Here is a 12,939-nt window from a genome sequence, read left to right on the forward strand (position 1 = left end):
TTTATTTTTTTTAAAAAAAGTAGTGTTCATGTGGCCTTTTTGCAACTCTGTTCCTATTTTGTCCTGCTGTACTGGTCAGAAAAATACATCATGTAGTGGAGCATCAAATGGTAGTGAGGGGGCAATTTAATAAAAAAGCCACAGCTAAAGCCAGTGGGTTTGACTAGAATGCTCTGATCAGTTCTGGTTTGGGTTTAGGTGTGTACGAACTAAGGTGTGTTTTTTTTCTGGTGGGCCTAAAATAACAGCTTGGTTTAATTTTAATAGGAAATAGGAAAGTATTGCTTTGAACTGTTTTGCACTTTTTTAGGGTACTAAGGGTTGCATTTAACTAATGCCTGTGTTTGCACAGCACCACCAAAGGCGTCTGTATATGAATAGTTAACCTAGCCACATGGTTCAGGCCTGTTTAGCCTGATTATTGTTCTATCTAATTCATTTTCTGCTGTGGTTGCTTTTGTCTGTTAGCCTTTGTGACAAAAACCAAAGGTAGGGCAACCCAGCAGTCATAGAAACAAGGCTAAAGAAGCAAGTCGCTGTACTGGTGAGGCCCACTAAAGCAGTGTCGTTAATTAACTGCAGCTCTTGTCACATGTGAACTAGTGCATGGGTGCTTGTATGCACATTGATTAGGATTAGACATAAATCTTGCTCCTGGGTATTTTGTCAAGGTTTTGTTTTTACAAGTAAGTAGCTGGAAGAATGTGGAACTGAAGGTGTTTGGTAACTAAATGTCCCACAAAGTTATTGCTGAGCGTGGAGTGCTGTGAAGCACGTGAGGCCGGTGATTCCTTAACATGTGGTCTCTAATTTGGGGTAGCTTGTAGGAATGGAAACACTTCCCTGAACAAAGTTGGCATCTCTGAGTTCCTGTAGAGTAACTGGAATTTGCTCTTCTCCTCCTCCAGCCCTTGAAGGCCCCACAGGCACTAGTGTCTTCTAGAAGATTAGTCCTTCGGCAGCTCCAAATGACTTTTTTTGTGTTGTTTTCTTCTCTGCAGTTATCTGTTTCATTACATCTGCCAAGACAGGATTATATACCTCTGCATCACAGATGACGTAAGTATTTTGGTCGCAGCTATTGCACAGACAGGCTCTTTGCAGGTTTTGGCTTTTTTTTTTTTGTATCTGTATGTTAAAGAAAATCAATACCGAGTGCTAAGCTGAGGTGCTTTTTTTTCCTTATTGGAGCCACTGCTTCTGTTCATTCACATCAGTTACAGCTTTGAAGTCTAAGCCTGGGACTCAGATGCATGTGAATAGTTAGTTTTGAGGTTAAGTTCTTGGTTTTGCATAGCTTCTGTCTTAGCAGCCCCAGTCCAGTAGAGTCTAGATGTAGAGGATAGCCTGTAATTGTCAGTGAAATATATGCGTAATACTCCTGGATTCTGGAAGTGTTGGGAATAGGTACTAGGCACAGAATTAGAATTATGGATTCCCCAGTAAAGTCTGCTGCTGAGCAATGTCCAGGAAGCTGAGACTGAAATCTGGCTGCTCTTCAAACCCCAGGATAACCAGTCAAATCCCATAGCGTTACGAGCAGCATGCCTGTTAAGAACTGATAATTAGTTTCACTACAGCTGGCTGTGTGCCCTGCACACTTCATTATTTGTGACTTGACACAGCTCTGGACGTGGTCTACTCTCTTCCCTCCAGGACTTTGAACGATCCAGAGCCTTCAACTTCCTGAATGAGATCAAGAAGAGGTTCCAGACCACATATGGCTCAAGAGCACAGACAGCCCTTCCCTATGCAATGAACAGCGAGTTCTCAAGCGTCTTAGCTGCACAGCTGGTGAGATCTGTTGCTAAATGAGGTTTCCCTAAGAAACCAAACTTCTCCCCAGAAATTCTCCTTGTATTTTCTTACTCGGAACTGAAGCACTGTGCTGAGTCTGGGTATAAAGCCAAGGGAGTTGGCTCTTCTCCCCATGCTTACCCTGCAGCTGGGTTGCTTCACTAGTTAGGTGATTAAAAATGGGTAGGGGTTAATAATGATGCATTAACTGTCTGTACCAGGTAGCTGCCCCGGAGGCTAGATCTTGATGGTAACGTTTGAAATGTCAAACCTAGTTCCAGCTGACCATTCAGTGCAAGCTAACATCACTGTCACAGAGAGCAAGACTTGTAACAATGCTTGTTATTCCATTTCTGTTAAGCTAAACTTTAGAACTTGAGTATCTGTTAGTCCCTGACTGCCTCTCACTTGTCTCCCATTTACTTCATGCTAATTTCAGTGGCACAGTTCTGGAGTGTGACAGGGTATTTGCTTAGGGTACTGCATCCTTTCCAGGGGGAAAGAAAACTGGGCTTGGACTACAGTCAGGTGCTGTATACAGAACCGTGGTAGACTCTCCAGCTAGCTTGCACAGAACCTCCAAGGATTTCCATTCCCCAGATGGGTAGGAGGTTAAAGAGCAGCATAAATGACTTGTGAAAGGTCCTACATTCTCTGAGTTGACGTTTGCCTTGGACCCTTCCAACCTCAAAATTAAAAGTGAGGGTGTTAAAAAAGTGAGGGGAATATTTGTTTCATCCTCAACTTGAGCTTTTCAGCTGAAGCTGTAGTGATGTTTAGGATGATGCCAAATTCCAAGTCTAGGGACTGCAGGCACTGTAGTCTTTGCAAGATGAGTTGCTCCACTAGTGTGATTCCAGTCTGGAAGGAAAATTAAGCCCATGTCAATGGGGTCTGTGCAGGCACTGAACAACAGCATGTGAAGGGCTGTAGACAGAGAAGAGAGCCTTGGCACGTAGGGTGCGGTGCTGCAAGCTCAGCCGCTGTCGGGGAGCTGCTGGCAGTGTAAGGTATCTTGTGGCACCCCTCTCCTGCCGTGTGCGAAGGGAGCAGGCAGTGCTAGGCTTCCCGCTGGCAGCATAGCACGTTGCTTTCCGTTGCTGGAACTGGACGGCACTGCTGTCCGGGTGTGTTCCGGCTTGTGCTCTCTGATTTTATTGGCCCTGTTGACAGCTCAACTAAAGCAGAGTTCCGGATGCTGTTGTTAGGGCACATACAGAACACCGGCAATCACCTTTTTAAGAAATTTCCAGGGTTCAGAAGACACTATTCTGACTACTCTGGGCCTGTTCTTGGACTCCTAAAGGGAAAGGTTGGGCTGGAGTTGGCTTCCCTCCTGAAGTGCAGAGAAGTTGTGCTTATTTTGCTTACTACAGGAAACTGATACAGCCTTGATACTACCATCCCATTTTCACTAAAGTGCTTTGCTTGTTGTGTATTGTTTGAGGTGTGGCAAAGCCCACAGCTGCCAGACAGGAGAGATTTGAAATAGTTTTTATTTTTTAATGTATTTTATTCACAGCAGTATATGGGTATAGCTTCTGCGGTGTTTAAGTGCACAGCGTAGCGTTTGCATTTCCCTTCAGCCCTCTGTAGAACGTGATGTGTTTCACAGAGCACTTAATGCAGCGTGGATGTGATGTGTAACCTGGGTCTGCAAACAACACCCTGTCCTGCTTCAGTGGGGGTTGTTGAGTTTTTTTGGTGGGAGAGAGGAGGAGAAAAAGCAGAGAGCAGTTGCTCTAGGTGTAGGATTGAGCTGCTTTTAAAATATGAGCTGTCAATGTAGTGGGAATGTTGCAGTTTGCACTTCTCCCTGGTGTTGGGTCTGCAGCGGTATACTTCCAGCACCTGTAAAGAAAACAGGCCTGGAGAAAGCATAGGGCTGTCGCTAGATGTAATGTCAAATTAAATGAATGAAGTCAGGTGGAGAATACAGAAGGAATGAATAACTGCCCTGTGACTCACAAAATCAATAGCCTTATTAGTGCACAAAGCCTCAGGGCATACGGCCTACAAGGAGAGTGTTTTGAGTCTTCAGTTGAAGGCTCTTAAGAGAGTCCTTAATTGACTACAGACAACTTCATAACTTGAGCCATGTTGGTTTGGGTTTGGTCCTGGTTTTTTTGATCCCTCCATTCAATCAAAGATAAGATGTCCTTGCAATATTGGCTTTCAAGAACTTGTACACAATCTGTACCTGGGGCAGCTACAACTGGTGCTGTACATGTGGTGTAGGAAGTTCCCAATTTGCTCTGCTGGTGAGCATGTTAGTGCTGCTGCTGTTTGCTGCGAAGGGCTTTGCAGAAGGAAAAACCTGCTGATCTACTGTTAGTGCCGGGTTTGGTGATGTTACAGGTGCAGGAGGAGAGGTCCGATGCTGGTGACCCATGAGCATCTCTCTCATCTGTAAGTGTAGAAACCGGGCAAGCTTTATAAAGCTCTCCCGCAGCACTAGTTGCATGTTGAGGTGAAGCCAGGACTCTGAGGTGGGTGAGGGTGAAGATCTGCACTTGCCCTGTTGCTGCCTGGAGTTTGTGAAAGGAGCCGTTTGTGTCGGTGCCCTCGGTGCCTAGCGGGGTGATTTGGAGCATGGAGAGCTGCACATAGCTTGCTGCACAAACTGTTCTTTGGCTTATGCAGCAGATAGAAAGCAAAGAATAACACCACCACGGTGGCATTATTATTCATTGGCCCAGAACGGCCCAGTGCATTGTGCACAATAAATTAGATTAACTTCCCATGTGTGATAGGACTGAATTTTTCCTTCTTCACTTTGATATGTGGAGACTGAAATTATATAGTGATGAGTCATTGAATTGTAAGCTGTTCACGACTGGAGTAAGTTAAATGAATTGCCTTATCGTGAGAGCCAGGCAGTCTTCAGAGCCATGGCATTGATGTTCCTCTAAAAATCCAAGCTTTTCCATTTCTCTGAAGCAGGGGAGGAGCTGCCTACCTTCGCTCTTGCATATTGATAGGAATCCAGGCATCAGCTAATAGAAGTTAAGCGATGACACAAAGCTCTTCCCTCAGTGGCTCCAAAACTTGCTGAGCTGAGCACCCTGCTGATCAAACATTACATACAGTGCAGGAGCAGGGCTGTTACCTGGGTGATTCCTGTAACTTAAGGAGTTCAACCAGTGTGAGGCTGAGGGTGGAGGAAGAGATCACGTGGCAGTTCAGAGGTCACGCTCCCACTCCAGTGTAGCGCACGGATAATACGGAAAAGGGATGCTGCGCTTCCAGATAAAACAGTGACCGGCTTGGATAGCATGCCAGTCTCCTAAAAAAGCTTATCTCCGAGGAGAAGGTTCAAAGGAGCTGTTGCATTCAGTGCTGTAACCGTTAATTATGAATTGATACGTGGGTGCTGTTAGGGTTAGGGACTGTTGCTTCCCGTGTTGTCAGAAATGTCTGCAAATCAAACACTTACTCAGAAGGAAACTGGGGTTTAAATAGCCACGTGTGTGATCCTGAAGTAGAGCAGTCGTGACCTAGTCCTGGCCTCAGTCTCCTTAGTCTGTTATTTGGGTAGAGATGCTTCCTGAAGGTCTTCAGATGTGCGTGCAGTGGCTACAAGTTGAGGAAAACAACGGTTTATCTGTGAGTTTTGCTGTAGAGACCCGTTTCCCTGGGTGAAGGTGACTTAAAGGGAGTGGGATAGGAGGAGCTGTGGCGAGCAGTGCTTGACTGCAAAGGACCTGTGATGAGAGCAGCGACTTAAAATCGGTCCAGGAATAGCAGAACTCTGTTAGCCAATGCTGACTTCACCTCAGTTTCCCTCCTTTGATTCTGCAGACACCGTGAGACTCCTTTTAACCTGGAGATGTTGGCTAGTGCTTCCCTCCCCTACTGGCCTCAACCACGCAGCCCTCAGGGGTTCACATGTGATCCCCAAACCAGGAAGAACAGTCTCTGAGTGAACTCCCTGTCACTGCTGAAGGGAATTAAGGATGAGGAATGATGGGAATGACATACAGGCTAGCAGCATGTCATGGTTTTTTGGCTTGCTTCCGTGAGGTCGCACAATGGAGTGTGCTTCTGTAGGTACCTGATGAGCTAGCAGGTGGGCCTGCTCCACACAGACACTGAGCCCGGTGCTGGGGTATCTCACACGTGCTTTTTCCACCTGCTGTAGTACACCAGAGGGATTAGATATTGGCAAAGCCATCGACAAGTGCCAGACTGTAGCTAGGAGGTGGCACATGAAGTCCTCCTGGGTGGGTGTGATACACAGCAAACTGCCTCCTGGCTGCTTGTATCCTCTACAGGAGGAGCAGTCAGGCCACTCGGGACCGGCCATCTTCAGCATCTCCTGGTGTGGCGTTTCCAGTTCACAGGCCCTCCTCATCTTTGCTGGGACTCCCTGTGGTGCTCACCTACAGAGGTGGCTGCATGGCGTCATGCTTGTGAAATTGCAGGGCTCTCTTGACATGGTCTAGAGATAAGTAGAGAAGGTCATGGAAGTGCGTTGCCTTCATAAATAGATCAGAAATTATGTGTGGGAGTGGGACCACTGATGGTAGCCCAGGCGTTTAGTGAACCATATTTCACAGGTTCCTTGCTGCCAGTTGCTTAGACTTTCAAAGGGAGCTGTTATTTCTGGGCACTCTGGGGAGTTGCAGGCACCTGGCTGCCTTGCAGCTCTTGCAGCGCAGGAGCAGATGGGCATGTGTGATCTGTAGGTGGCTGAGAAAGTCGGATTTTGCTCTTCTACCTCCTTACAAATGTCTTGGGTAATCTGAAAACTCACATTTATGTCTGTGCTGTTCTGTAGTGACCAGGAGTTGCCTTTTTTTGTCTTAAGGAACTGAAGTGCAACGTTGAGGGTCCCTGCTTTCACTGACTATTCGTTTGTTACAGAAATACCACTCGGAGAGCAAGGGCACTGACCAGGTGGCAGAGACGCAAGCTCAAATCGATGAACTTAAAGGAATCATGGTTCGAAACATAGGTATCTGGCTTCCCCCAGTGCCACGCATGCCGAGTTCCTCTGGGCCAGAGCAGCCGTCCCACAGGGAGAGCTACCAAGAGAGAAGCTGATGGCGGGGTGGCCTCTCTTGGCAGAATGAACTGAGGAAGAAGGGGCTGGGGGAGCTCCGAGTTTGCAAGCTGTTACTTGTGTTGAACTTGGCTGAGGATGGCATGGGGGTGTGAGGAGTACTTGAGGTGAACTTGCACAGCTTGTGATGGGGTGAAGCATGCCCTGATTTGGTCTGTTTGTCACTGTGGCTTTCCTGCAGCTGCTGTGAGGAAAATGCTTCTCGGTAGCTTTCTTTTTTCCTTTGTGTCAGACGCTGGTTTGGTTTTTGACAAGTCTGACCATTTAAAATAAAGGGTTAGATCTGGAATTAATCAAAATTGAGTCATCAGTCCCAAAACATAGCCTGTGGAGATGTGAGACTGTTCCTGAAGTACTGTTGGTTGGCAGTCTCTGAAAAGCTGAGAGTTACTTGATGTCTAATAAGCTCCTGGCTTGCAGTTGGGCTTGGGTATTGGAAGCAGCTTTTTGCACTGGGATTCTACCTACAGATTTGAATTTCTCTCTCTCTCTCTCTCCCTCTCTTCCCCGCGCCCCAGACCTTGTGGCACAAAGAGGAGAGAAGCTGGAGCTGCTGATTGATAAAACAGAGAATCTTGTGGATTCGGTAAGTCTGGGGAAGAATTTAAACATGGGGAAATAGTGTTACTGCATCAGGGAGCAGTGGAGGTGAAGACCAACATCTAGAGCCACTTTTAAGCAGACACTGAAGCATCTAGGTCTACAGGTGATCCTTCCCTGTGTCAGGCGCAAGTCATGTCTTATTCCCCCCTCCTCTTTACAGCTGTTTCACAAGCTGCATCCCAGCATTGCAGCTCCTTTAAGAGAATGATGGTATCCCATGCATCTCTGTTCTGTATCCTGCCAGTACCGGTGGGATTTGTGGGTGTCTGGAATGACAGGGAAGCTAAAGATCGTAATTAAAACTTCTCTCGCAGCCTGGTCTGAAGTCGGCTTGATGCAGGTAGAATGGAAACGTTAATCTGTAGAGTTGTTCTAGTATACCAACAAGGGAAAGTGTAGCTGATTTAAAAAAAAATAAATAATAATGTTCCACCTGAATAGTCTGTAAAAGACTGTGGAGGTTTGTGGACTGTTTCTAAGTGAGAAAAGACTGAAAAAAAACCCCTAATATAATTATAAAGCACTATGTTGTCTAGTAAAGTGTCGTACACTCTGGAAGCTTTTTTGTCTTTCCTCTGGGAATCCCGAGACCTGGTTCAGCATCTTCCTCTGCAGTGTCCTGCCTTGGTGCCCAGTTCTGTGGCACCTGACCCGCAACCCAGCAGAGGGCTGTATCCCAGTATGGGGCTTGTGGGCAGCCAAATGTCTCAGCTGGCAAAAAGTATTTGTGCATTAGAGAGGTCGCAGAGGTGCTTGGAGCTTCCCCAGCAGGGAAAACTGTCCTCCAGCTGTCAGGTATTTAAACCTTACCACTTCCTCAGGTGGTGGCAGGAAGCAGTCTCAGCTCAGGTGTCATGGTTTAGGCAAATGACTGCAATTCCTTCAGCAGCTGGGCTGAATTCATGCATGGGTTCTCCTCGGGGGGTGTTGGGTTTTGGAAACCACGCAGGAAACAAAAGAATGGGATGTGCCTCCAGCGTAAACATCTTAGAGCCTGATGGCAAGTGTCCTGGGAGATCCGGGCTGAAGTTCTCAAACTTCAGAGTAACGGACTGTGTTTTGTCATTCCTGTATGAGCCTTGACCACCAGAATATTGTACATAAACCAAACTTGTTAGAACCCTCCTAGCAACAGTGGCAAGGGGCCCCTTTGGGGAGGGAGGTCTGAAGAAGCTGCTGGCCCTCTGGAGAACCGGCACGAGCTGGGATGAGGTGTGGTGTCTCCTTCCAGATGGAGAAACTGCATGGCTGAGCAAGAGAAGTGTTACCAAGGTTCAGGTGGTGGCTGAGCATGGAAATCGGCTTTAAGTCAAAATCACAGTTGTAGGGATGTCGTTGTGCTTGATGTAGCCTTATCTGAAAAAGCTTAGGGGGTGGTTTTTGGGGAAAACCTGGAAATAACCAGCAGAAAGTCGCTGAGTTGGCTGTTCTGGGTGCCTCAGCCCTTCTCTGGGCAGGCTGTCCTTGGCACTGACAGCCTGACGGGGGCTGGAGATCATTTGGTGACCGAAACCTGTTTTTGAATGGGTGGAATTACAGGATACAGAGAGAAGACTTGGAACAGGATGACCACAAGCTTTCCATAAAATGCAGTAAGCCCAGATCCTGGAGGAAAGTGCTAGCATTAAAGGACTCGTCTAGCCCCTGTGGAGCTGCTGTCAGGAGTGGCAGTACGGGTTGTCTCATTTTGGCAGGTGTAGTTAGGGTAAAAAAGTTGCATGTAATTGGTGATCAGATCAGTAGTTCTGTAAATATTTTGAAGCACTTCAGTTGCCCAAAGTTTGGAAGTCAAGTGAGAACCCAGCCAAAAGTACTCTAAGGTTAATAATTGGTGTGGGCAGCCTGTGGTGGGCTGTGTTTAATTCTCCCGAGCTGAGCCTGAGAAGGCACAGCCCCAGGCTGGTCCTGGACTTACCCTTAACACTTTATCTTGCCCCTGCTATAGTGTGGGAGAGCTTTCTCTCTTCAGCTTTGTGCCGGTGTAACTGCGGGAGTTAAACGGCTCTGGAGGAGATAATGGCAGCAGACTGGGTTAGTAGGGAAGTAGTGGCAGAGAAAAAAGTACGTGCCACTTCATCTGGCTTCCTGGGATGCCGCTTCCTTTGCAGCAGGTTCAGGAATTAATTACTTGGTTTACTTTCTCTTGTAGTCAGTCACTTTCAAAACTACGAGCAGGAACCTTGCTAGAGCCATGTGTATGAAGAACCTCAAGCTAACCATTGTCATCATCATTGTATCAATTGTAAGTATGGAGTAGTAGCCTTTAGCTCTTAAGTCAGGCTTAACTCCTGGAAAACGCCAATAGCGTGTTACTGTCCTTAGACCAGCACGTACCCAGCTCTGCGCTTGGAAGGGTCTTAGCGGTAAAACAAGGGGTCTGATGGTCCTGTGTGAGGTGGGGAGAGGGGAGCATTGTGTCAGGCAGCTTTTCTTGTCAAGGCAATAGGAAAAGCTTTCCAGACCATTCTGTCTAGCTCCTAAGTGCCCATTCAGAGCTGCCTTGCTAGCTCTGTTAGAAGCTAGGGTGTTGAGTTTATGGCTACTTACTCCCTCTGTAACGGCTTTGTAGGCCTTAGTCCTGTTGGTGTCTTGTTACTTAACTTTGAAGTAGTTTTTTTTCAGTGTGACAGTGCCCCTCCAGCCTGTAATAAATGCAAACAGTGCTAATGTGAGGATGCCAAACTGTAATTGCAGGTTAGATGTGTGAAGTACTTTGGCAGCACTGAACCCTGGTTCGTGTTTTACTGGAGGGCAGTTGCCATCCCCATGTTGCCACAAGGATGCGGAGCAGGAGGCACTGACATGAAGTCCTGCGGAGCATTTGAGAAGTTATTGAGGGTTTTGATAACCTGGGGTTTCTAAGCTTGTGTTTTGATTGCCAGGCCAAGTCAGCAGCTGACTGAATGATGGAAGTGAAATTCTCTGCTGATGTGGCTGTTGTCTTTCCCCAGGTTATCATCTATATTATTCTATCAGCTGCCTGTGGTGGGCTTGCATGGCCGAGCTGTGTGCAGAAGTAACTGGAGGCAGCTGGTGCTGGTCACTTGGAGATGAGAATCACAGGAGTGTGAAGAAGCAACCTACAGAATTACTTGTAATCTTTCACTACTGACACCTTCTCATTCTTCCATCCCTCCAGGACTTCAGACTTTTTTGCCTTATCACCCCAAACAGGCCCAGCTGGTCACTGCTTCTGTGCAGCTGTAACCTCAAGAATGGGCTGTTTTAAATTACTTGAAGGGTTGTTGGGGGTTTTTTTGTTTCTTTTTCTGTCCCAACTACAGCCTTCTCAGCTGGGTGGGCGGTACATCCAGCTCTGGAGGGTTATGTGCATACTCATCCACGTGGCTTTGCACTTTCATGTGAGCGTGCACGTGGAGAACAGTACTGCTAGCAACTGGCCTACCCGTAGGGGTGGTGTCAGAGGGTGGGGAGGGACACAGTGGGTGTATGTGTGAATTTCCACTTTCTACAAATATTGGAGATCCAGGTGACTCTCCCCGCACGTCTGGCCTTGTGTGGTTCTGTAGGGCTTCAACACATAGAGGTTGCAAGTGCAATACTGGTAGTAACAAAAAGGATGGCTTTTGGGCTAGAGCTTTATGCACTGCGGGATGTGGGTGCTGCCTCTGTATGAAGTCTCCTGTTTCCTGGAGGCCTTTCTGCATGTGGTAGGAGAGGGTGTTGGGTCACCTCAGCATTTTGAAACGGCTGCCTCTTCATCCTCACTTCTTCCTCATCTCCCCCCGCTCCCCCCCCCCCCTTACTTTGTGGCTAAATCAATACAGTAAAGGAATTGGCTGCATATAGTTAAGGTTGCAGCAATGTATCTGCTTTCTCACATGTTATTTCTCCTGTTCTTCTTTTGAGGGTGGACTAAAATGAATAGTAATGTTATCACTCACTAAGGTGAAATTTGGGGCCAATCTGTTGATCTGGCTTGATAAGGTGTCAGGTCTCTGCTGCTTGTGCTTCTACTCTGAGGGTGCGCGCTAAAACCTGAGGGCAGAGAGGGGACAGAACGTTGGAGTTGACGGATGGCTAATTAATTTATGGTCTGAAGAAGAAAGGCTCTTTCAGAGGACGTAGTAACATTGTCCTCTGAAAAGAAGAAGAAAACCAAACCCAAGGCTAATAACCAAATGTAGGACCAGGTGTGCCGATGGTGGGCTGCTGTCGGAGGACAGGGACCGCTTGGCCTGCTGCTGGAAGCTGTGAGCGCTGTATTTCTGTCCCAGCTGGACATGTGGGTCATCGGGCCAGTCCTGGCTGACGGGAGCCAAGGCTGGTGCTGCCTGGGGCGAGGGCTCTGGCGGCTGCTCTGGCGGCTTCTCTGTCTTCTTACGGGCTCGTTTCCAGGAGAAGAAACAGAAACAACTGAAATCTCTTAAAAGCATCGCATGGCCTACAAAGGAAGCTGCATCTTGTTGGCCCAGGGAAGCGGCTTCTGACGGTGGGTGGAAGCTGTCGAGGTGTGCGAAGGGGAGGCTTCGTTTGGGGACTGAACTTGAGCGCTTGGTTGGTGCCGTGGGCTCCCTGCGTGAGGCTTGCTGCCGGCGGGGCAGCGACGTGAAGCTGCTGCTCCCTCACGCGCTTTTCTTGGTGTATGTGACACTGACCTTGGAGCTTGCCAGCAGGTGCCAGATCAAGAGCTCTCCTATAAACTTGTGTGCTTCTTGGGATCTGTCCTCTGCGAGGCTGAAATTTAATTAAGGGCAATCAGACCTTGATATCCAGAAAGTGTCAGCAGTTCTGATCGGCAGCCGTGGGCACTGGCATCTGTGTTGATCACATGTAAAGCTTAAAGATTTCCTTCCTCTTGCCTCCGACTTCTGCAGCCACCCGCAGTTCAGTGTACAACTGTGCATGTGTTAGGGATCGTCGATGTTAACTGTGTTCATTTCTATGATTTGTTGTCTTATGTACAAATACTTTTTAAAGAAAATACTTCCTTTCCTTTTAAAGGATGCACTGAGGCATTAGTGTAAAAACAAAGTTAACTTGATTTAAATAAAATTACTGTACAGAAAGCGGATATCCTTAGTTTTGTGAAAGGTGGGTCTAGTGCTAGACGTAGACTGTTGGTAGGAACTACTCTGTGAAGCCAGTGTGTAGCTGGGGGCCTGGGTCACGCTCTGGCTCCAGGCTTGGCGTCACCCCGCGTGGCGAGGTCCTGCTGTGAGCTGGTTTCCAGGATGGCTGGGGAAAACCTCTCGGCTTTGGGAAGATTTTGGCTTAGTGAGGATGCAGGATGTGCTAGCACCCGTCACGGCTTGATGGGGCCTTATTTCTGGTGGTGAAATCTGCTTCTCTCTGTTGCAAACTGAGGCACCCACCGATGCTCCGAGATGAGGGGAGGCTGAGGGACGCGGTGTTCACTTGGAGGGAGCGCTTGTGGGAGGAGGGGACACAAAAGGAAGAGTGAGGATGCAGGCAGAGGAGTGGAGGTGTTACTTGGAAGTGAAATGAAAGAT

At 47.7% G+C, this 12,939-nt stretch overlaps 1 protein-coding gene across 7 annotated transcripts in view; it reads left to right on the forward strand.

Moving 5' to 3' along the window:
• The window catches only part of VAMP7 (vesicle associated membrane protein 7), a 23,657-nt gene extending 11,162 nt beyond the window's left edge, over positions 1-12,495 (forward strand). For all 7 annotated transcript variants that reach the window (XM_040614447.1, XM_040614442.1, XM_040614445.1 and 4 more), the window contains 6 exons: positions 1,002-1,059; positions 1,657-1,794; positions 6,664-6,754; positions 7,381-7,448; positions 9,615-9,707; positions 10,417-12,495. In XM_040614447.1, coding sequence (XP_040470381.1) covers positions 1,002-1,059; positions 1,657-1,794; positions 6,664-6,754; positions 7,381-7,448; positions 9,615-9,707; positions 10,417-10,485 — 517 coding nt within the window. In that variant the 3' untranslated portion in view covers positions 10,486-12,495. The remainder of the gene's footprint in view (positions 1-1,001; positions 1,060-1,656; positions 1,795-6,663; positions 6,755-7,380; positions 7,449-9,614; positions 9,708-10,416) is intronic.
• Positions 12,496-12,939: the final 444 nt, after the last annotated feature.

The sequence above is a fragment of the Falco naumanni genome, chromosome 14, assembly GCF_017639655.2.
Source record: "Falco naumanni isolate bFalNau1 chromosome 14, bFalNau1.pat, whole genome shotgun sequence".
NCBI lineage: Eukaryota > Metazoa > Chordata > Aves > Falconiformes > Falconidae > Falco > Falco naumanni.